Below are 23,834 nucleotides of genomic sequence, written 5' to 3' on the forward strand. Positions count from 1 at the left end.
GACCTTCAGCCAAACCTGCTGCCTTTTGCTTCTCTGCATCTGAGTGCACCTGAAGGCCCCCTCCTCCCATCCGCTCTTGTCTAGACCCCAACATTTTTACTCCTGTGCTGTCCTCTCCTATGCAAACTCCTAGACCTGCCCATATCACTTATCAACAGTAGATCTCTACTCAGGGCATATCAGCTCTCACAAGGAGTGCTGAGAAAGGTGCACAGCAGTTTGGGTGAGAAAACTTTCTTCAGAGATACCCATGAGCTTTCTTGCCAAAGAAACAAAAACTTTGTGGAGGGGGGATGGGGTGGTGGGACATGAGTGGACAGATGGATGGGCAAGGAAGCTGGTGTTTAGGAGCTCACAGACTGTTGGATTTGTGAGAGGTGCTTTCCACTAAGGGAACCAGACTGACATGACAGAATCATAGAATCACAGGGTGGTTTGGGTTAAAGGGACCTTCAAGATCATCTAATTCCAAGCCCCCTGCCACGGGCAGGGACACATTCCACTGGATCAGGTTGCTCAAAGCTCCATCCAGCCTGGCCTTGAATACTGCCAGAGATGGGGCAGCTACAGCATCTTTGGGCAACCTGTGCCAATGCCTCACCATCCTCACAGTGACCAATTTCTTCCTAATATCTAATTTAACCCTGACCTCCTTCATTGTAAAGCCATTCCCCCTTGTCCTATCACTACATGCCCTTGTGATAATTCCCTCTCCAGCTCTCCTGTAGGCTCCCATTAGGTACTGGGACTATAAGATCTCCACGGAGCCTTCTCTTCTCCAGGCTAACAACTCCAATTCTCTCAGTTTGTCTTCACAGGACAGATGCTCCAGCCCTCTGATTATCTTCATCACTGTCATCTTGGACCTGCTCCTTCATATATTGGGGGTCCCAGACCTGGATGCAGCACTCCAGACAGGGTCTCACCAGAGAGGAGGAGAGGGGCAGGACGACCACTTTTCTTTTGATGCAGCCCAGGACACAACTGGCTCTCTGTGCTGCGAGTGCACGCCTCTCCTGCCTGCACAAGTCCCTCTGGATGTCTGACACGCGGGAGTTTGGCACGGAGAGGCTCCACCACCGCTTGGCAGCACAGTCCCGAGCCTGCCCCTCGCACCAGTGAGAAGGGCAGAGGTCCGGCCGCGCTTCCCGGCTCCCCGCGGTGCCGCACCTGCGGCCGGCGCCCGATCCCCCTCTGCAGGGCGCGCCGCGCAGCGCCCGCGTCCCCCGCGTCCCCCGCGTCCCCCGCGTCCCCCGCGCCGCTCGGTGCCACCCCTGCCCTGTCCCCCGGCGGCGTCCCGCGTGCCCCCGAGCACGGCAGGACCGGGATGGGCTCTCGCGTTCCCTCCGCCCGCAGCTCCGCAGCCGCTCCGGCTCCAGAGCACCGCAGGGAGCCGCGGCGGGGCACTGCCCGCCCAGGCACAGTTTGCCAGTCGAGGCATCCGTATTCCCGTGCCCCGGGGCCCTGTTTGTCACGCAGGGGAGGCTGCTGTGCTGCAGCCCAGGCACGTGTCCTTGCCCGGCTGCATTGACGTGCGGGGTATGCGCGTGTGTCTGTTTGTGCATGACGTGCTGAGTGTGAGACCTGCACTAGCCGGCTGCGTGGTGTGTGGCGTTTGCATAGTTTATGCTTGGGAAGGCAAAGAACAGCAATTTTTCATGAGCAAATATTTGCATATTTTCCACTCGTTCGAGCAGATAAAGCATTTCAATTCTCTGCCGGATCCTCAGGAGAGCTAGGAGCATCTTCTTTTTTGAAGGTGTTTCCCTTGTTTGTATTCCCCTGTCTCTTTTCTCTGGAAGCTACCCCATTACAACAATGGATTAACTGCTTCTTGCCCCCTCCACACACCCCCTTGTTCCACAGCCCCATACAACAGCTGAAACATGGCCTGGACAGTTTTGCTGTTGCCTGCTCTGAGCTGCTGTGATTCCCTGCTGATGACAAATACAGCGGCTCCCTAACAACAGCTTCAAATGACTTTATGTGTGGGCTGTGTTGGTAACAGCCTGAAAACACACCCTCGCTTCTCCACACTGGAGCCCCTCTGCCATCACCATTCATTGCCCTTCCAGTTTTTCTCCTGAAGATCCACTGCAGAGCAGAAGGGTCACACTGAGTGGGTCCATGGCTGCCCCAGACCACTGTTGTGTGGTTGGGTTTGGTGGCTGGGTACGTGTGTGTCTGGAGAGCCAAGGGCAAGGTCCAGATGCCACCTCCCAGCCTGAGCCCGTGCCTGGGCTGCACGCATTAAGGAGAATGTGCTGCATTCTGGGCGTTCATGCCTAGGCCAAGCAGTACCTGCAGGTCTGGGTGTGTGTGCACCTGTGAGGGTGGCCTCACATGGTTTCATGCACACATAGATCTGCTTGAATCCGTGCATGGCACGAATATGTCTGTGTGTTTATCCACATCCATGCAGTTGTACGTACACACACACACGCGTGCATGCAACCGTGCAATAAGCACTTATTTGCATGCATGCACACATAGCACATGTCTGCTCTTGTTCTCTGACGTGTGCACACGAACTCTCTGACAGAATGGGTTCCCTGTGTCTCTATCACCCCATCTGTAATCACACGTTTACTGGGAAGAGGATTGCACAATGCTGCTGAAATCATTGCAGCCCTTTCTAGTCTTGCAGCTCAGATCACTACGTGACGAGAATGAAACCTTTTGTGCAGCACAGGGCTTGATGGAGCCCTTATCTCTGTGTCTCTGCACCCAGAACAGAAAAACTCTTTTCCATATCTGACTGGAGCAAATCCCCCCTGAACACATCCAGACTTTCACTTAGCCACTGCACACGGTCCCCATGGCCTCTGGGTTGCCCAGAGTCAACCGCACCGTCGTTAAGGAGAGGGAGAGGGATCACAAGGGCAGTCAGATTAATGCTATTACCACAGAGAAGTCAAGGGTTTCGCCAACAGGGAGACAGTGCTGAGGAAATAGCAGGGGTCAGGAGGCAGTGACCTCCTGACCATCATTCCAAATGCCTGTTCCTATGAAAAACAGCCTGTAAATCAGTGGTGATAGTTTGAAGAATTTTGTGGCATTTGTTTCTCCTCATGAATTTTGGACAAGAAATACCTTTTCTTTTCCCTCCCCCAGCCTTATTTTCTGTTCATCTTCATTTTTTATTTCCCCAATTTGTCACTGCAAAATAGGATACAGCCTGCAGGCGGGGGGGGGGGGGGGGGAGGGGGCGGGATAGAAAACACAAGATAGAAAAATATTATGCTTGTCTCTTTTCTTTTAAACCCCTATTTAATCTAAAGATCTCCATTTTTTTGCTGATCTCCCTGGAACACATTTTCTTTGCCCCAGCAGGCTGGCCTGCAGAGCAGCCTTGGTGGGAGCTCAGATTCCATGTGTCAAAATGATGTGTCTTTGGCACACTTGCTTGGTGCTGGCATTGCAGTGCTTGGGCTCTTAAGGGATGCTGGTATTTTAAGAAGCCAACAAGTCGACGGAGTTTCTTGAATGGTGATTTGCAGCAGATGGAGCTGCAAAGGCGTGTGAAATGAAGTCTCAGCTCAGTTAGATGGTGAAGGAGACTCTCTGTTAAGTGTGTTGGCAGCTGGGGAACTTCCCCCATCTCCCCATGGCAGCTGGGCAGCCACTCCATGGATAAGGAAACCCATCCTGTATCTGCCCCCCACCCACCTGAGCTGCTTCCTGCAAGGTCCTTTGTCCCAGTTACATGCCTTCTTCAGTGCCTGGTCATCAACCATGAACAGTGCTACAAGCTCCTCAGATAATACAATTTCTGCTCTGTCCTACAAGGCTTGCTCTGCAAGCGGAGTCCAGCATTCACCTGGCTCTGCTCTTCTCTGCAAGAGGAGCAACACAGACTAGAGTTTTAAGTGCTGTGTTGTCCACGTATCCAACCATTTGGTAGTCAGTCTTTTTAATCTTTCTACCACTTATTGCCCCTTATAGAGGCAGAAGCTTTGGTAGTCCATCCTCATTCTGCCAGGATTTCTTGGTTGTGTTTAATCCAGTAGATGTTGCGGGAGCTCCCCAAGAAACTAAAACAGAGGCTTTTTTTAGTCCAACAGACTGTATCCCACGCCCATGCATAGTTTGGCTGCTTTTCTGACTGGGGCCCACAGTGTGGGAAGCTGATGCTGCATGGATTGAAGGAGGAAAAGATGTAAAGAGATAGCAGAAGACAGAAACTGACTACCAAGTACTTTATTTTCCCCGTGAGTTGGGCCTGCACTCCTGGGTGTCCGACTGCCCATGCTCAGGGGAGTGCTGTAAGGGCAGCTAAGCAGTTCCTGTGTGGTATGGCAGGCAGCTCAGCTCCTGAGCCTGAGCCTGCAGGCATGGACAGCTTGGCACCAGCGTCCCAGGCTTAAAGAGGAAACATGAGGATGTAGGATTCCAGGGGACAATCTTTGTTGCAGAGGTGATGGCAGTACCAGTGACTGAGAGCACAGCTGAATGCCTTTTGTTTGGTTGTGTCTGCAGTCCCTGCCCACCCTTCCTCTGCTCTCTAACCTGGCTAGGAGATGTCTCTTCACCTGACACTCTGTGACGGTCCTTTTCCAAACTCGGGTGTCCTGCACTGCAGGTCTCCTGATGCCTGCCAGGCCTTCACATCTTCTCACATTGCCTTTGTGTGACCTTGACTTTTGCTTCCTCATAAAGTGGTTCTGTTCCCACGAGCCTCAGCTGCTGCAGCTTGTTCTGCTTCTCAGTCTAGGGCTTTTGGCTTCTGTCCCAGCACACCCAACCCCATGCATGCCCTTCCTTTCTCTTACTTTCTCTCAAGTGACCTGTGAGGCATCTTCCCATTGCCCAGCCAGTTCTCATAACTGACCTTCCACAGGTTGCCTCCTGCAATATCTCCTGACCTCAGGGAGGCATGTGTCCTTCTGGTGGGTCCCTCCTTCCCATTTCTCAGAATGGTTTGTGGAGAAAACCGCCCCAAAGGGCTGTGGTATGAGGGTCATTTTGGTGGCTGTAGCTTAGCAATAGCATTCATGGGGAAGTTAAAAGTATGGGGACAGACCTTTTAGCAGAGCTGCAGGAATGAAGCCAAAGTGGAGAGGAAGACCTTCATCCCACCCACCCTTGTACAGTGCTGCTCTTCCAGCCTGCACACTCAGACGGGCGCACCCACAACTCCCCTCCAGCAGCCAATGCGCAGGAGCAAGCACTCATCCAGCTCCACAGCAGCGTGTTTGCTCTCCAACTCTTGTCCAAGCATTCACATCCGCACTTAAACATCCTGCAACTGCATAAACACACTCCCTCATCTGTGTTTGTATACACTTACACACATGTATGTCCCCTTAGGTACCCCTGCACACATGTGCACCCCCCCACAGATTAGCATCAGTGCCCAAGGCTGGCACCAGTCTCCCACCAGCCCAGACTCCTGGGTCTCTGATCCTCTTCAGCCATTCCCATACATGTACATTCCAGGGAACGAAGCTTTGCCTACAACTACCTTTGTGCACATGCAGACATGTAGTTTCTTCACCATCCTGAGCCAAATACTCTACCCCTCCCCACAGGATAAATTAATTCCTAATATTGCCCAGACTCTTTACAACCACAGCTCTTACACGCTGGAGATGCCCCAACCTCCATCTGCTTCCTGGCCCCATCCTGTACTGATGGATGCCTTGATCTCCTGTATTAGCCAAACATGACTCCATACAGAAGTTGGCTCAACTCAAAGACATGGTGTAATCTCAGCCAAACCTATAGCACCCCCTCTCCTAAACACACAGAATGATTTTGCCCACCTGGCCTTCTAAGCCCAAAGGCTTTTTGTTTATTTACAGTAAAGCTTAAGGAGAGGAAAAGAAATGCTGCCTCCGACTCATGTCTCACTGTCTTCCTCTGTACCCTTGTTACACCTCCCACCAGGGTGCAGAGGCACCAGGAACACCCTGAAGAAGGCAAGGTGAAGGAAAGAAATGTTCCATTTTTAACTCCCAGGTAAGTCTTGTCATTCTGCCCAGAGTCCATAAGAGCCCTGAAAAGAAAGAAGATGTTTTGAGCAGTCAGTGGTCTCCAGCCACGAATGCAACTGGCTGGTATGTCTTTGCTGCAGACATTTCTCCTTCCTGTTCATCTTTTAAGGTAAACCTCTTCTCATGTTTATAAGGAGGTTATTCAAGGCACTGGGTTGCCTACACGTGGCATATGGCATTTGGGGACTTCCTGGAGGTGCCACCATCAGATGGCAGCCTATGCTCTCCACAGCTGGGTCATCTAAGGGCAGATCATCCGTCTAGGGCTGACCTTGCTCTCTCTGTACTGTCAGTGCCCATCACCTCTTCAGCTCTCCCTAAATGCAGTCTGCTCTTCACCTGGTGTTGCCAGATAAAAAATCATTTGCTCCTGGTGGCTAACACAATGTTTATTCTTCAAGAGCCACTGACCTATGAACTGCACAATTCTTATTCTGTAGGAAGAAGAACTGGAAAGCAACCAGCCCAGCTGTGCCAACTTTTACCAGTTCACCAAGCAGTCAGGTATGACTTTGGAGTCACCAACCACAGGGGACCACCAAAAAGACTCCCAGGACAGAAGAACATATGTGTAAAGGAGAGGGAAATTATGTTAATGATTTCAGGGAAATGATTACCATATGTATGTTTATTCTGGGAAAATGAATGAGCATATATGTAAAATATAGTATATAAATGGGAGCTTTTTCTGTACTCAGCATGCATGATATTTTGGAGGAGATATCCCCTCATGCATCCAGCCAAATAAAGAATGCCTGCTTCTTAACGCTACATTAGTGTTAAGGAGGTTTTATTTTTACCAGTTTCTGGTAACACTGGTACTACACAAACCTCAGGTGTCTTTTCCAAAGCCAAGAACAACGCCTTGCTTTTCCCACAAGATCGTGAAGCCCTATTGATCTTTAAGCAGACTCCTGGACTTTAATATTCCCTTGTATCCATGTCTCCCATTGCCTTTGAAAGCAGAGAAGGTGAAGGGGATCCCATGTCCCAGTGTCTCTTTCCCCTGCACCAGCCCTTTCATCATAAATAACTGACATGCAACTTGTTGCTCTTTTCGCATCCCGCAGGCTCCTCAGGGAGCGGTTTTTGCTCATTGCTTTTTCCTTCTCCACTGCTTAGAGGACACTCCTGCCTGTCATTTCCATTCTGGGTGATCTTGCTGATCTCACCCTCTTCCCTTTCATCATCAATCTTCTCTGGGGGGCATGCTGGCACCTCCTGGCTCTGGACTCGGCGGGACGGCCTGAAGATGGCCCTGCGGAAGCCCTGCTTGAAGCGGTAGGAGAGGAAGCCATAGATGATGGGATTGGCGCAGCTGTTGGCATATGGCAGCACCACCACGAGGAAGTAGACTCCAAAGAGGGATGGCTCCTCTGGTAGTGGGCAGACAACATTGATTATGTTGAGGACGTAGAAGGGGAGCCAGCAAAGGACGAAGACAGCCACCACAGTCACCACCATGCGGGTCACTCTGCGCTCTGAAAGCTTGTGCTTGGAGGACAGAGCCCTCACCCGCCTGCCAGAGGAGCGAACCTTCACAACGATCAGGAGATAGCAGAGACAAATCACCAGCAGTGGTCCGAAGAAGCCCAGGGTAGCAGTGTAGACGATGAAGCCAGCTCTCCACACCGAGGCAGGCTCTGGCCACTGGATGTGGCACGTACTCATCCCTAAAGGGACATCTGAGAAGACAACCACGGGCAGCACCACTATGGAAGACAGCACCCACACGGTTGCACTGACGGCCTTGGCCACCCGTGCTGTCCTCCATTTGGAGGACTTCCCTGGGTGGACCACAGCCAGGTAGCGGTCAACGCTCATCACTGTCAGGCAGAAGATGCTGGTAAACTGGTTGATGGCATCCACGGCCATCACCAGGCGGCACATGAAAGAACCAAATGGCCAGTAGGACAGGGCATTTTGCGCAGCCAGGAACGGCAGGCCCAGCATGAAGAGCTCATCAGCCAGGGCCAGGTTCAAGATGTAGACATTGGTCACCGACTCGCTCACGGAGTGCCGCAGGACCACATAAATGACCAGCGAATTCCCAGCCAGCCCCACCACACAGACAATGAGGTAGACCACGGGGATGAGGACACCGCTGACAACTACACCAGGGCTGATGGTGGAGGAGCTGTTGGGGGTGGTGAAGCCTGTCCAGCTACTGGAGGCATTCCCCTCCTCCGACACTGCCGGCGTGGGGAGGCTAAAAGCAGAGGTGTCCATAGCAGAGGCAGGGAAGAGGGCAGAGGGCAGTGTCCTTGCAGGATCAGTTAGCAATCTGGAGCTGAGAGGAGGAGAAAAAAAAGATTGATATTGGGGACATGACAGCTGAAAAAGCCACAGGTAAAATGACCACATTAACTGTGTGTTAGGTATGGGCAGGCATGGGGATTCAAGGGGAGATTGTGGACAGTAATGGATGCTGGAAAATCTAGGACAATATCAAACCCATCTAGTCCTGCAAGGCACAGTGAAGATAGAGGGACAAACAGGGAGATGGTTCAATGTGGGCCTCTCCTCTAGGGAAAGATCCTCTGGAAAAAGAACAACAGACTAGGATAAGGACGGGGAAAGTTTTCATTGCTAATGGATCAAATACCGAGGACGTGATCACCAGGGGCCTGGTTCCTATTTGTGAGTGGCAGGTGCTTTACAAACAAAAGAGGGAAAAGCATACAGTGACAAAGTGCCTTTCTGACTCTGACTTTCCTATTCTCTTGAGTATTTATTCTCCTGCTTGCTGAAGTTCTTTTTGGACTGGCCATGTTATTGTTAGCCCTATAGCAGAAAGAAAAGTGCTTTCAATCCAAGCAGAGGGGCTGAAATCAGCACCTGAGCTGAAGGGCAGTTGGTTTGTGTTATGCCAGTTTGAGAGTAAAGGAAAGATTATTTTGGATACACCAAGAGGGATCAGTCCAGATCCCTCTTATCTCTTTTTTTCTTGTTCTCCCTGCCATTCTATCCCTCTCCTTCTGCACCCTGCAACACACTGCTGAAGGTAGAGGCTCTGCCTGCCCCACCTGTTTGCAACACCAAAGCAGTGTTCCAGCCTTCCTAATCTGAGGTGCCCAATTGCTCGTCACGTCAGGGTTTGGCATGGAAACAGCACTTGGCTCACTCAGAGAGAGCCTTGAGCAAACAAGCTCTCCTTTCACCACCAGCTTGCTGCTGATACGGGGTCAGGAGCTGCAGGGAGAGGACAGTTAAGGGACGGACGTGCCTTTTGTCAGGGCTCCATATGTGAAATACAGAGCCCAGCACATACTATGGACCAGAGACACCCTGGAAAACCTAATGCAGGGGGGATTTGTGTTTCTTTCAGGATTATTCCAGATCTGGAAAACTTTTCTGGATGTGTGGACCGACAGGGCCATCCTGCTGATGAATTAGGTCCTTGGAAGGGAGAATGACTTGGTGGAAGTGAATGGGGACTCTGAGGCTTGCCTTTACTAATCTCAACAAATCTCTTAGGGCTCTGAAGCTCCTTTTCTATTGAATTAAAACTGGGGATGTCAAAGGAAAGGACTCCCAACCTTAACTACTTTCAGGATGCCAGAAACACTCCAGAGACTTTTCTCCCAGGTGATTCTCTGTAGCATCACAACTTTCTTCACTAATGTCTAATACTACAGTGTTTGGGAGTTTTTTTTGTTTGGTTGGGGTTTTGTTATTTGTTTGTTTGTTTGTTTTGTAGACATCATTCCAAGTTCTGGAAACCCTAGGGGAGACCTGAGCTTCAGATGGAGTTCTTGGACACCAGACAGGCAAACCCAACAGACTTGACAGATATATCAAATTTTATGCTGAAGGAACCTCATCTGATAGGCCCCATAAAAACACAGTTGAGCAACTATGTCTTAAGGCCATTTCTACAGGCTATTGTATAAGTGTTTCTTGATTTAGAGCATTTGAGCTTTGAAGGATTGGGATTGTTTAGATTTTCTTAATTTTCAGGTGCCTTGGGCTGTGACACACTGTCCTGATAGAAGCCCATCTCTTGGGGTCCTGCAGCACTGGGCTGTCCTACACATCATGACTGGCTGCAACGAATAAGCAGAGTAGGAAGTGATTTGAAGCTCTAAGTTCAAGGATCTTTCCTCTGATATTTTTTCCAATTCTGTTCTAGTGACATGAATCACTTGTTGGAGAAAAGAGGAGGGCAATGGCTGCTCTAGGGGCAAAGATCCCTACAAAAGGTGGCAGAGGCCAGAACAGCATGTTCGTAAAAGGGTGATCCTCTAAAAGGTGAAGACATAGATGGGAATCCCTTTGGATGTTCCTCCTGCATGCAAAGGAATTTAAAGAAAAAAAAGGCCAAATATTTGGAGCCTTACAAATATCAAATATGGGTGGAGATACTCCTGCTGGGGCTGAAAAGCATTTGGAGAAGCGTCTGGGGTCCACACCTCAAAGCCGGTTGTTCAGGCTGTTGTTTAGCAATACAGTAAATCCAGCTCCAGGGTAGCTTCAGAAGCCCTATCAAAAATATTAAGGCATGCAACAAAAAGCATGGATTTCCTATAAATTCATTTTCCTGCTCAGGCAGCTGCAGGGGAAAGTCTTGATCTTTAAGCAGGTGTGGTCTGTTGCTGCCATTATAACTTTGTCAAGTACCATGTACCAGCTCAAATGCCATGTCACACATTTTGGCTATTTTGGCAGAAAAAACACTGGACATCAGTGCTTCATCTAGTTTGGATCCACTCTGCTGGTTGCTTTGGCAGCACATGCATGGGTAGGAGTTGGTGAGCAACCCTGGCCTCAGACTGATGGTGTGTTTGCATCCACTTGGATCTGTTCCTGATGTGGACAGCACCTGTTGCAAGAGGCTTGGGATCCTCTAACAGGTGCTACCAGAAAATGCCTGGTTCATGCAGCTGGAGAGCAGGAAGAAGGCAGAGAGGTAGGAAGAGATGGGAAATTGGCACTACTGCTTTCCTTAGGGAAAAAAATATAAATATATATATATATATATATATATATATATATATATATATATTTCTGCTTTGAATGAGAGGAGGAGGTGGATGCTGAAAGCTGAGCCCAGACCTGGTAACAAACCATGAATAGCAGCTGGGAGGGATAACACAGCCAAATAATCTGCAGCCTCTCATGACCCCCCTCCCTTCCTGTCCCCCGTGTTTCCCAGGGCCCTGCTCCAGCTCAGGACTCTCCCGTCTCACCTCGGGGTTGAGCTCTCTCGCAGGGACCAGGCTGGACTGGTAGAGTTGGAGGGTCGGGAGCGGGGGGGGGTGGGGGGATGGTCGGCAGGTTTTCTTCTCTGGAACTGCAGACTTAACTTCTGCATGGACTCATGCCCGCGGGAGACATCTGGGAAGAGCGGGCAGAGCCGCCGGGTACTTACATGTCGTCGGGATGTACATTTTCCTCCGCTTCACCGGGAGAATCCGTGTCATGCTTTTCCCCTTCCCCTTTCCTAAACGCGACAGAGCGAAGCGCTCCCGGAGGGAGCGAGCCTCGCCGAGCGCTACCGGAGGCGCAGGTCCTTCTTCCCAGACTTGCCCATCGCCCCCGCCGTGCCTGGCGTGGGAAGGGGCCACGGGGCGGCCGGGGGGATGCGCGGCCCCTCAGCCCCACGCCCGTGGGTCTCCCCCCCACGCAGCCCCCGCCATCGGCGGGGCTCGGGCAGAGGGAGCGGAGCGCCGGTACCGGGGGACGGGCGCCGGCAGCCAATGGGCGCCACGCACGGAAACACCGGCAGGAGAAGGAGGAGAAGGAGGGGATGGACGACAGGGCAGGAGAACGAAGAAGAGCGGGGGGAGATATCGGGATGGAGAATAAAAGGGGGAGAGGGAGGCGCAAGCAGATGGGCAGAGGGATAAGGGGAGCGCAGAAGAGGGGAGGATGAAGGAATGAGGAGTGCGGTAAAAGAAGCTGAAGACAGTGGAGGGAAGAGGGAGAGGAAGAAAAGAGGGATGCAGAGAGCAGCTGTGAGGTGGGAGAGTGGGCGGAGGGGGCGACTCGGCTCGGCTCCCCTGGGCGGGCACCCAGGAGACCGGGCCCCTGTTCCAAGGGTCATGCAGGCAAGACTGGTGCTGCTGGGAGCAGCAGGAACACAGCAAAACCTTCTGGCTGGCAGGGTGCTCAGAAATCCGCGTGGATGTTGAGCACACAAACCCTTCTCCCTTCTGTTCTGCCCTATGAGCACCTCCAGATGGATGGAGATACGGGCAGATGGGCAGATAGTCTGTTTCAACTCTTTCCCCTCCCTGGCTCCACACACGATCTCTTGTCTTTTGCACCTTCATTGGGAAAATGTTGCAGTTTAACAGCCCCAAACTGTCCTGGCAGATTTCATCTGTGCTGGAAGGCATAGACCCAGAAGAAACGGATCTAAGAGAGAAATTAATCTCCTTTGTGCAAGCAGTTCTTCCAGGAAGGACATGAGGATTTCCCCATCCCATTCCCAGCACAAAGGGCTTCCCTTTCATCCTCACCCCCTTTCCTGCCCTGCAGCCAACATCAGTGACTCCTTGTGCTGTGCATCACCCAGTTCTTGACATTTGGCAATGTTATTGTGAGCATTTAAGCCCTTGGGGCAAATTCCAGCTTTAACAAAAGAAGAAAGTATCTCTTAGAGCACAACATAGCCAGGGTCTAAAATCTGGCATTCCAAACCTACTTGGGCAACTTCATGTGCAGCCAGTGCTGCTCAAAGGTGAGCTGATGAAGGCAGTAAAGGACTTCAAAGCTGTCAGGCCTCTTTAGGCTAGAACTTGGCCACAATGCTGTCTGGAGACACACAAGAGAGAGTGGGCTTCATTGGGGAAGGAATGGCATGGGTAGCACACAGAGGTTTTTCTTTACCATGGCAGAGCAGGTGTCTGTAGCACCATGCAGAAGCCCCTGAGCTCGTTTTTTAGAAGGAACAGAGCCACACAGCAGAGTTCTACCCAGGCCTGATAACCCTTGCAGGACTTGTTAGCATAAGCACAGTCATAGGATCACAAATTCCAGGTCTCCAGATCACTTTCTCAGTGCTCTGTGTGCCCCATTCTCTGCCTCAGCTCCAGTGGGGGGTTGTGCTTAGATTGTGTTGGGAGAAGAGCTCAGCCTGTGCACCTCCACAGGTAGCCAGGTACATGAATTTTGTTTCACACACATGGTAGGCATTGCTGTACGTGATAGGGGATGGGGCAGACTGAAAAGGTAAAAGCCAACACTTGAAAACTGGAGAGATGTAATAAACCACTGGGAAGAGATAGTTTTGAGTCATGCTTAGGATGTTTAAAGGAGGTTAGATCCCATTTTCAAGTGCTTTCACAGGCATATGCCCACACCAGAGGCTTCATTTTTGCTCTTCTGGGCTTAGGTTGACATAATTTACATTACCTTTGGGTGGGCCCTGGGCAATTAATCCAGCAGCCCACGTGCAGTGCAGGTATTTGTGGAACTCCCTGCCACAGGATGCCCGCCAGGGTTGCTCTGAACTCTATCAGTAGATAATGAGTCACATCACTGAATGAACTGCCTTATTCAGCGCTGACCATGAATTGAATTTGCAGGAGTTTCCCTGGTAGCAGGGTACCTCGGGGGCTTCACTGTGGCTGGTTGTACCTGGCATTACCAACGCACCTCCTCAGTGCAGGAAGCAGCCTTTGAAGCTCTGAAGTGTTGCTGCATCTGGGAGCAGCAATCTGGCTCAACTCCATGGTTTCTCTGTGCCCTCCTAGGACTGCAGGATTTTGCAGTGCCAATCATCACAACCCGAGCCCTCCTCTCTCCTGCAAGTAGTGGCAGTAGCAACCAGCCTGTAACACTTACTCTCAAGTCCCTGCAATGCATCAGGAAAGCAGGTGCTCACAGCTGCCAGATCCATAGCACCGCTGGGACCACTCTCTTCAGCTTAATTTTAGAGTCTTGGAGGCAGTTTGTCCGGACTGGTGACTCATTCCTCCCTCTTTAATTTTTTCCCTGCTCTCCCCCTTCCTATTCTCACTCCGCCTGTGTCTGGCAGTGTGAGTGAGTGCCAGAGCTTAGGAGGATTAATCAGCAATGTGAAAGGATGTCCCCAGCAACCTGCAGGGGCAGTCCCCACGGAGAGGTGTCTGGGTCCAGGTGTCCCCTCCCAAAGCCTGCATCCCATCCTCTGTGTGGCGCGGAGGGGAGACAACTTTTCCTTTGAACACGTGGAGACTGAGAAGAGGAAAGGCAAAAGGAATGCAGGGGGCTCAGCTGGGAACTTAGCAGGATGAACTTAGAACTTGGAGGATGAATCAGGCCTGGTCTCATCATCCTACAGCAGCTGGGGCTCACCAGGCTCCGTGTGGTGCTGCCTGTGTTATCACTGCTGAATGAGGAGCACAGCAGGGAGGTGCCTCCAGCCCAGCCATCCCACTGCTCACGGCCTCAGGGCTGTGTTCCCCTGAGGTGCAACACATCATGGACATGACAAGAATGTACAGTCTGTTTATTGGGTGTTATTCACTACGTTGTAACCTCAGGGGCCTGGGAGGAAGGGAAGGGGCAGGTGGGCAGGCGAGGTGAGAGCAGGGACGTTGTGCAAACAGACAAACCAGTGCTACAGACCCACAGCAGTCTTTCAAGCTGGCAGAAGTAAAAAGCAATGACCGCCCCAAGGTGCTGAGCTCTGGGTTGCTGGAGCCTTCACTCTCCTGTGTGCTGGGCAGCACCTGGCATCAGGACAAGGCCGGGATCTATAGCCAAAAACAGGACAGACCTCATAATACCAGCTCAACTACTTTCCTGCTCTCCCTCCCTCTGCTCTGGTGATGGTGGGTGTCCGAAGGGACAGGGTCCAAACTAGCAAGCTCTCACTCTTCTCTCTCATCAGGATGTGACCAGCTTTGCCTCTTGTCCTGAAGCCTGTCTCCTCCCTCTGCTGCTTTGTACTGACATGGAGGCAGGTAGGGACAATACGAGAAGTAAAGGAGTCCTGGAGGAGAAGATGCCGCTTGCCAGTGATCAATACAAAAAACCCCTTGAGGTGAGCAGGGCTTGGTAAGAGGAAGGGCTGCTGGGCAACTGCCATGAATAAGGAACAGCTTTATTTTCTATAGGCAAAGGCTACGGCTTCATAGCTCTCAGAGCAGGTCATCCCCAGAGCAGCCTGGATGTAGTTCCCTCTGCGGCAGAAGTTGACAGACAGATCTTCTCTTTGAGGGCACATGTGCAAAATCCTAGGCTGCCCCACATCAAGAGATGGGAACAAACTTGCCCACAGGCAAGCAGAAAGGAGGGGGAAGTTGATCCTGGGTTTATCATACCATGTCCTGTCCTTTTCCCAAGCAGGGTGTGCTGTCTCCCTCTCTCTCTTTGAAGGTGACCCATTCCAACAGGCTCACCAGGAACACAGTGGCCCTGACAATCTGGGTTCAGGAGCAGGAAAGCACCACTGGTGTCATCCCAGGGATCCCTGTCAGACTTACTTGCTCAGAGGAGGCTGCATGCCCGTTTCTTTGTCCGGGTGGGCTGCGGGCACAGGACTGCTCGGATGGCCTCGTCAAACACCGTCTTGAGGCCACGCTGCGTCAAAGCCGAGCACTCGAGGTATTTCACAGAGTCTGTCAGGAGGAAAGCAGGTGTTGCAATGGGGGGTAGGCAGTGGGGATACCCAGGTTTCTGCTCCTTGTGCTAGAAAGCAAGGCCTGGCTCTTGCCTGAGCTGAATAAACGCATCTCAGGTGATCAAAGACATTACACGTTGTCAGGACACATTTCACTCACTCAGACAGTCTTGACTTCAGGGCAAAGCTTGCCAGCTGCACTAGACCAAGGTTTGCCTGATGGCTACCCATGTAGCCACAGCAGAGCCATTGTGTGAGGATGACCATGTCATCCTGGCCAGACACTCCCTCTGCTGAACTCCTTCTTGAAGACTCCCTCAAGCTGTGTTTATCACCCTCTCTCCTACATCTGTGTGCCACATCTGAGAAGATCTGAATAGTGGGGTGAGACACCCATACCTGGGATTGCACGTATAAGCCCCAGCAGACAGGGGCAGGGACAGGAAACTGCAGTTGCAACGCTTCCTGACAGAGGTTAAAAACCTCTCTTCTGCCTCTCTCCGGATATGGAGGAGTGGCCTCTGCCCACAGCGCAGCTGTGGCTTTCACAGAAGAAATACTGTCCCAGATAGAAGTAGCAGAGTAACAGGGGAGGAGAATGTGAAAGCGTGTAGTTGTGTGTGTATGTGAAGGATGGCGACCAGAGAGAGGCACAAAACAGAGGACTGAGGGGTTCAGTCTTCCTCAAGGAGCAGATCTCCTTCCCGAGTCTCCTGAAGTGCCTTTTGTCCCATGACCCTGGATGTGTCTCCTCGTGTCCCTCGGGGATACCACTATGAGATACCTCTACAAAAGCCTCGTTAAATTGAGGGGAAGCCCTTTTCTTCGGCCTCTCTCCTTTCGGTAGGTCCAAGATGATTCCCCAAACACATACCTATTTCTTTGGCCAGAGCAAGACCCTGAGGATATGTTATGGGGGATAGCTTCTTCTCCTTCAGCTTCTCTATGGTGTCCTTGTCATCACGGAGATCCAGCTTTGTGCCCACGAGGATGATGGGAGTGTTTGGGCAGTGGTGCCGCACCTCGGGGAACCACTAGCAATGGAGCAAAATGGCAAAGATGTGAGAAGAAGACACACATATGGGCATGCACATGGGAAAACAAAGAGGCACTCCTGAAAAAAATGTCAGCAAGGTAGCTAACAGCCTGTCCTTCCTAATATAAGTCTGTGATCTGACAGCACAATAGCCCAGCAAGTTGAATTAGGCCCATTAGTAGAGTTGGCCACCTTCTTTGAAATGAACCAGAAAAGGCATCTGAAGGAGGCTTCCGACTAACAGAAAAGACATATGACCTCCTGAACCTAGATGTCCTAGTGGTAGTCTCCACCCATAGTCACTGTTCTTGCAAGACCAGCACCAGTCGCAGCCCCCTCATTCCCTGGTGGACCAGAATACCCTGTCTCACCTTAGCACGGACGTTTTCGTAAGATGCTGGGCTGACGAGGGAGAAGCAGATCAGGAAGACATCCTGTAGGCATACAACCATGGTGCAGAGTTAGGATGAGATGGCATGATGAAGCAGGGGGGGAGGGAAGGTCTGTGTGGGCAACAACCTCCCTCTGCAGCAGAGGGCTGTGCTTGGGAAAGCTCTCTCTATAATACAAAAGTCCTGACTGCTGCTTCTTGCCTCTGGTGGAGAGAAGGATCTCTGCTCCCCTGAGTCATTGTAACCATAGCCACCATATCAGAAGAGCCAAATGGTCAGCTCTGAGGATGGGGTTTTTGCGGTTTGCACACTCATCCTCATGGGAAATGGCCTGACAGCTTCCTGCTCGTTCTTCACGAACACCAGAGAGCTTTCAGGCCAAAGTAATTTTGCCCACAGTTGAGACAGACCTAGTTTCAGCCCAAAAAGTACACCTGCAGGACTCAAAGGAGGTAGAGTTTCGGCTCTCCAGGTAAGCGATTTTCCGGGGCATGGCAGAATTCAAATTTCCTTTAAAACCAGACCAAACCAAACCAATACCAGCTCATCAAGGTTATATCTATTTCGTCCAGCTTCACCTAGCTGGAGCAGTGGTGCCAGACCCAGCCTATCCATTTCCATACTTCTACAACTATCAGAGACAAAAACCTTGGAGAAACATTCCTCCACCTATCCTTGGGAAATGTCCCAGGGTGGATGCAAGCATCTTGTTGAGAAATAGACCTGCTTGCACTGACTGCAGGCAAAAACACCTTATACCAGGTGTCTGATTTTTAGGTGGCTGAACCTAGCCCAAACAAGTAACTTCTAATCAATTCCTAAGCTTTTTGATTGCAGTGGCAACCTTCAGACCAATGTCTGATGCAGCAAGGTCTTTCTGAGCTTGCCAAAAGACTGCTTGAAACAACATTCTCCAGGGAAGGTGATCCTTAGACCCTGAAATCACTCTGTCAGTGTGGTGAAAAACTGGTGAACACAGTATCTGAGGCACCCGTTTGTTCTGCTAGAGGCACCAGCAGATCAAACACATGCCCACACATCAGATCTCTTTTAAAAGGCAGAAGTCAGAAGAGTGGGATTCACAGAAACGTGGCAAGCTCCTGCCTCTTAAATTCCATGAACCACCTTAACTTTACAACAGGAAGGTTTTTTACCAGGGCTGTGTAAGGCATCTGCCCCACAAAAAGTCAGTGTCAGCTGGTCTCAAAAGTGCCTTTGAATGTTTCATTCTCTTGCTCAGTTATACCAGTAATGGGAGTTCAGATAAAGGCTCCAAAATATCCTTAGATGTCTTTTAACTTTCGGGTTTCAAGGCAGTTGCATATCACCAGAGATATTCTCAGAAAAAGGCAGAGAGCGACAGTAACAATCCTGTCACTGTTTCAAGGCACATGTTGAGTTTTGCAGTGAGGGGTGGAGGTGTAGCCGAGGGAGGAGGGCAGGAGGGACATGGAGTGTGACCCACCGTCTGCGGGTAAGAGAGTGGCCTCAGCCTGTCATAATCCTCTTGTCCAGCAGTATCCCAAAGTCCCAGATTTACAGGCTTGCTGTCAACCATCACGTTGGCAGAATAGTTATCAAACCTGAAATTCAGAGACATAGGCCATGGCTCAAACAGGAGAAGAGGGAGGCCTTCCAGTAGTGTAGGTGCATCCAGGAGCAAAGAGTGGGGATTCCTCTTCTCTCCTCACCTGGGTGACACTGATTTTCTGTGAACCTCCACCTTATGGAATTCCCACTCAGCATCAACCTCCTCCCCATCATTCAGCTATCCTGGACAGGTGCCTGGCTGCAGCTCCACCTTTGATACCTTGCATGCAGGTCCACAAACTCTTTTCTTTTCCCATTTTTTTCCCAACATCCTTCCCACAACTGCATCTGCTCTAGAGCCAAGCCCCTGTCTTTCTTCTGTGTTCTAAGAGTTAGTTTTATTCTTAGAAGTGAAGAAGAATCCATGTCTCTCTAGTTTGCTTCACTCCTCAACAGCCCTGCTGGAACTGAGGACAATGTGTCCCCTTGCTCTTTGACAACTCGGCTTGAAATATTTTAGGACAACTGTCAGGATTGCATGCTTAGGAGCAAAGTCTTGATAGAAAAAAACGGTATCAAGACAATAGAGAAGTTCCTACCCTCATCCTAGAAAATTTTATTTCCTGGTCCTTCTGGTACTTTTTTCCCAGACTAAGGGAAACCAGTGATAGGGAGGGACCAACACAAAGGTCTTGTGAATGTGTTCATGGCATATGCACGTTAGAAGGGACACAATTCGGCAGTGGACTTGGCAGTGCTAGGTTAGTGGTAGGCTAGGCTAATGATCCCAGAGATCTTTTCCAACCAATTCTACAATTCTGCTCCATGCAGAATCTATGACTGCTCCAATAACAGCAAGTGTCTTGGACAAGGAAGGAAGTGGGGTCCCATGTCTATCCACCTGCCTTCTCTTGGGTCCGACCCAGTTGTTGTAGCCTAGTGCCTGTTTGTCTTGGCTGGCAGGATCTCACCTGCTACTTGTACACTTAACAAGCTGATAGACCTTGGGTTGGCTTGAGTCTTTCAAATGTCCTATTTATACCAGGGTTTTACAAGGTTGCTTCTGGTGAAAGGTGACAGATCCAAACTTAGAGACTCCTTCATTGGTTTGGCTGACCTTCCTCTGCTTGGCATGGAAATTGTGACCCGTGGAGTGCACAAGGGGTCACTGCACCTCTTTGCAACCTGTTTTCATGCCTCCCACCCGCTCCAGGACCTGTTTATGCATTACTCACACAGTGGGGATGTATTCTCCTGGGAAGGCATTGGTGGTATAGCTGATAAGGAGACAGGTTTTTCCCACAGCCCTGGAAGAGAAAGAAAACAATAGCAGGAATTCATGGCAGTGCAGGCAGTCTTGCTAGGGTGAGATGGAGATGAGGCAATCCTTCCACACCTCTAACCTAGCCCTATCAGTAAACCCCTGAAAGCAGAAACACATTCACAGGACCAGAGAGTGCATAACCACAGGTTAGAAAGCTGGCAGGAAGAAAGACAGGATGTCACCCAGAAATGTTTGTTGTCTTTGAGCGCTAAGGCTTGTTTTTACGGTCTAGTACAGAGATCACTCAGCTAAAACGCATCCACTCTGCGATGGAGGTGGGAGCCCATGTTGCAGTGCATGCAGAGTGCTGTAGGCTCGCAGCCAGGACAGGTGTGTTGCCTCGGTGTGCCATGACAAAGCTGCCATGCCAGCTTCAGCACTCGAATACAGGCACTCCCACCTGCTTTTCAGGTGCTGTGGCCAGGGACTGGTAGCAGCTTTTCCTGACTTACCCAGTCTTTCCCATCTACAGTAAGCTGCAGCAACACCTGCACAGAGAGCTGTAAGGAGCCAAAAAGGTGCCTGCCCCCATGGCAGATGGAGGCTGCTGGTGGTGTTTCTGATCTAGAAGCTGGTCCTTTCTCTCCCCTCAGTCTCCTACACACACATGCTGCAGCAGGGTGGAGAGCAAGGCAGCAGCACAGTCCAGACTGGGTGAGAGCACTGGCGGGATAAGGAGCAATAAGGCTGTCGTGTGGGGGAAGGAGGTGTCGTGGGCAAGGTGAAGCCTGTGCTGAGGGAAAGAAGCACTTCTTTCCCTCACCACAGAAGGTGGTTAGAAGAAAATAAAGCAGCCAAGACAGGTGTTGGGAAGAAAATCCTTCTCCTGCTGGGATGCTGTTCCTCAGGTTTGTGTGGCCTGGGAAAGCTTGGCCATGTTTCAGTTACAGAACACAGGAAATGTCTCAGCTAGGACAGCCCAGGATGAGGGAGAGGTCTTTCCTGGGCAAAGGCTGGAATTCTGCTGCTGGGGACACTCAAACCACCTCAGCCATACCTGCAAAGTCCCCTGCCCCAGGGCTGCAGCTCTGCCTTTTTGTGTGCCCTTGACAGGCACCTGGTCACAAGGCAGCTGCCTCTGTCACTGGACTGTGCGGCAGCTGAGGAGGAAGCGGAGCTCTTCGGCGTGCTCTGACATTTGTTTCTTACTCCTGCCACCCCCCTTTCTTAGATCCTCCTCTCTCCGTCCCTGCTCTTTCCCCAGGTCCCTTGCTTCCTTCTTATCCTAGAGCTACTGAGGGAGGTGAAGCCCTACAGGAAATGCCTCAGATCTATGGGCCTGCGAGTGGATCAGTTGTGGAAGAGGGGGACGTTCTGAACTGGTGTGGTTGAACAGAGAGGTGCACAAACGGTCAGTGAGGGGTGAAGGTTACAACACAGAGCTGAGGTTAGTGGCACCTGCAGGCTCCTGTGATTGAACCCAGGGCATGTTAAGAGGTCAGTGATGCGTGATGGAGGGGCTGTGGGGGCACAGCAGCTATGGGACAACATGTGAGCTGAGTGAGAGGAGAAGGTCCTGTGGTTGTTAGGGTTGAACCAAGAGGGTAACATTGCTGGCATGGCTGGGAGGGAGGTGAGGGGTGGGGAACCAAGAGCTCAGAGCAGTGGGGGCTGTGTGGCAAGATGGTGAGAGGTGTACAGAAGTGCAGTGTACAGAGAAGCAAAATGACGAGACAGAAGACATTTAAGAGGAATTGAGGTCCTAGGGGTTGAGAGCAGAGCATGTGGTGGGGTTAACCATCATATGAGGTGGATGCTGCCTTGAGGGAAGGCTACAGAGTTGGTGCTATGTGCGAGGGGCAAACTGGGGGGTGGGGAATTGGGTAACAGATAAATGCCCAGTGGAGTTGTTCATCCAGCTCCAGCTTAAAACCTTCAGGGGACTTTTCTTACAGGTTAGTTTTTATTTGGTGTTCTGTCTTTCCTTGTCCCTCCTCCCCATCCCCTTGCCCCAGCCCCCAAGAACATGTCCGACACGTACTGTTTTGTGTGCAGACATCTTCTTTCCCAGGCCAGTTCTAAAGGAGGAAGTGACTGTGGGGAGCAGCACTGCTGTAAATGTCTCTTCATCTGCCACCTTACAGCTGCCCCAGATAATAGTCTGGCCAGCTTCTAGGTAGAAAGGAATCAAGCTATCCCATTCCAAGCACAGACTCTCCTCCTTCCCTCCCTTGCGTTTACTCATCCCACAGGGCAACAAGTCGCTCTTTCTGCTCCATCCCTCCTGCCCCAAGCAGTGATGACTGCTTAACTCATTGATGGCTTGGATCAGGCCATTTCCAGGAATCAGGGGACATGGGCAGAGAAGCCACCATGTTGTGAAGGCAAGGTTTTGTTACCTCCCACTCCCGAAGTGCCCTATACTTGTGCCTATCCCAGAGGAAAGAGCTGCTTCTCCATGTGCCCACAGAGGCCCCTTGCCAACAATCTCCACCACACTCCAATACAGAGATAACCTGCTGAGAAAAGCTGAACATAGAGATCCTGATAGACATCCTGCCAGGACCAGAGTGTCATGCCCTCTCCCAGTCATTCCCAGTGAGCAGACGGCTTTCAAGGAGCCATTCACCTGCAGGGGAGCACTTGTACCTCATGGGTTTTAAATCTAACTGCTCCTGCCTACGAGCTGAATCTGGCAGGAACACCATCACCTCCTGCGCGTGGGACAGACCTGCTCCACTTTCCATGGATGCAGATGGAAATGTAGATGGATGATCTGCATTTCCATGCAGATGCCCTGCAAAATGCCCTCTTCGTGCTCCCCAGAGGAATGTCCCCTGCCCTGGGGAGAAAGGAGGGAGCATGTCTGCAGTAGTAGCAAGCCTGCAGAAGGTCAGAAGCAAAGCCAGGGAAGTTTCACCAAGCAGCCACTTTTTTCATGCCCCTGGTCACAGCCTGTCCCGCCCCGCACCCGCAGCAGACCCGCAGGGTACGTACCCGTCTCCCACCACGACACACTTGATGGCTTGCATGGCTCTGGACCCGTGGCTGAGGACGGAGCCCGAGGCAAAGGGAAGTCAGGCCAAGGCAAACAGCAGGGACGGATGGGCAAATGTGGGTACCAGAACAGCAGATTGCAAGGAGGGAGGAAGTGGAAGAGGGAACTTCACTCGACGATCACCCTCCGGTCCCTCCGCCCCTCCACCGCAGCGGCAGCTCTGTGGCCGAGGCCGTTGCTGAAGGCGGAGCTGGCGTGACTTCTTGGTGGGGATGATGGCTGCTGTAATATTTCTTGTTCACCCTGTGTGTCTCACCCACTCCCATTCCACCTCATCCAAATGAACAGCGGGGGGGGGGGCACCAAACTGATTTTCCAGGGGAGCTGAATAAGGGTTAGAAAGCGGGGTGAGAATGTGGAAGGGTGGATTTTCTCCTCCCTCCTTTATCATCCAAGCTTTGGAGGAGGAGTAAGCAGGGAAGGGAATCTGAAGTGGGAGTAGCGGGGTGGTGAGGGGCAGTGAAGGTTTTTCAGGTCCTCCTAGTGCCCCTAAGTGTCAAGGGTGAAACATCACAAGGAACAATACTGTGAAGGCTGAACAAGGAAGTCACGCAGCCTCTCGAAAGCAGCTGCCACCCAATGGCTGCTCTATCCCTCCCCTCCTGTGGGGATAAGGTACTGCTGCACTTCCTCCCCTGCCCAGATTACTGCTACAAGAAAGTGCTGTGTGAACCTATGCGCTCACCATGAAGGTGAACAAATGCATCAAGGGGTGCAATGAACTGTTTTCTCTCTCGTTACAGTACCATGAGAGCCAGGACTGGATGAGAGAAGCCCCTGCAAACCAGTCTCTTCCTATCCAACCTCTCCACTAGTTCTGTGCAAAAGTGGCCAGTGGGAGCTGCTGCCAAACTTCTTATATCTTAGAATCATAGAATAGTTTGGATTGGAAGGGACCTTTAAAGGCCATCTGGTCACATTCCTTGCAATGAGCAGGGACATCTTCAACAGGTTTGCTCAGACCCCATCCAACATGACCTTCAATGTTTCCAGAGATGGGGCATC

The 23,834-nt window shown here is 51.3% G+C and overlaps 2 protein-coding genes across 4 annotated transcripts; both read right to left on the bottom strand.

Annotated features, from left to right (window-relative positions):
* Nucleotides 1-6,595: 6,595 nt before the first annotated feature.
* SSTR3 (somatostatin receptor 3) lies at nucleotides 6,596-14,329 on the bottom strand. 2 transcript variants are annotated; one of them, XM_048302157.1, is made up of 3 exons: nucleotides 11,368-14,329; nucleotides 10,337-10,478; nucleotides 6,596-8,286 (listed from the first exon to the last, which is right to left on the bottom strand). In XM_048302157.1, exon 3 carries the CDS (start codon nucleotides 8,223-8,225, stop codon nucleotides 7,020-7,022), a length of 1,206 nt encoding a protein of 401 aa, XP_048158114.1. In that variant the 5' UTR covers nucleotides 8,226-8,286; nucleotides 10,337-10,478; nucleotides 11,368-14,329; the 3' UTR covers nucleotides 6,596-7,019. The 2 variants fall into 2 exon arrangements, with proteins under 2 accessions (XP_048158114.1, XP_048158113.1); XM_048302156.1 differs by lacking the exon at nucleotides 10,337-10,478.
* An 87-nt stretch (nucleotides 14,330-14,416) lies between these two features.
* On the bottom strand, nucleotides 14,417-22,927 carry RAC2 (Rac family small GTPase 2). Of its 2 annotated transcripts, none has more exons than XM_048302159.1 (7): nucleotides 22,769-22,927; nucleotides 19,743-19,814; nucleotides 18,443-18,560; nucleotides 16,957-17,019; nucleotides 16,424-16,583; nucleotides 15,413-15,547; nucleotides 14,417-14,680 (listed from the first exon to the last, which is right to left on the bottom strand). In XM_048302159.1, the coding sequence occupies exons 1-6, from the start codon at nucleotides 22,801-22,803 to the stop codon at nucleotides 15,417-15,419; spliced, it is 579 nt and encodes a 192-aa protein (XP_048158116.1). In that variant the 5' UTR covers nucleotides 22,804-22,927; the 3' UTR covers nucleotides 14,417-14,680; nucleotides 15,413-15,416. The 2 variants fall into 2 exon arrangements, with proteins under 2 accessions (XP_048158116.1, XP_048158115.1); XM_048302158.1 differs by lacking the exon at nucleotides 22,769-22,927 and adding an exon at nucleotides 21,813-21,916.
* Nucleotides 22,928-23,834: the final 907 nt, after the last annotated feature.

Source organism: Corvus hawaiiensis, chromosome 4 (assembly GCF_020740725.1).
Source record: "Corvus hawaiiensis isolate bCorHaw1 chromosome 4, bCorHaw1.pri.cur, whole genome shotgun sequence".
Taxonomy (NCBI): domain Eukaryota; kingdom Metazoa; phylum Chordata; class Aves; order Passeriformes; family Corvidae; genus Corvus; species Corvus hawaiiensis.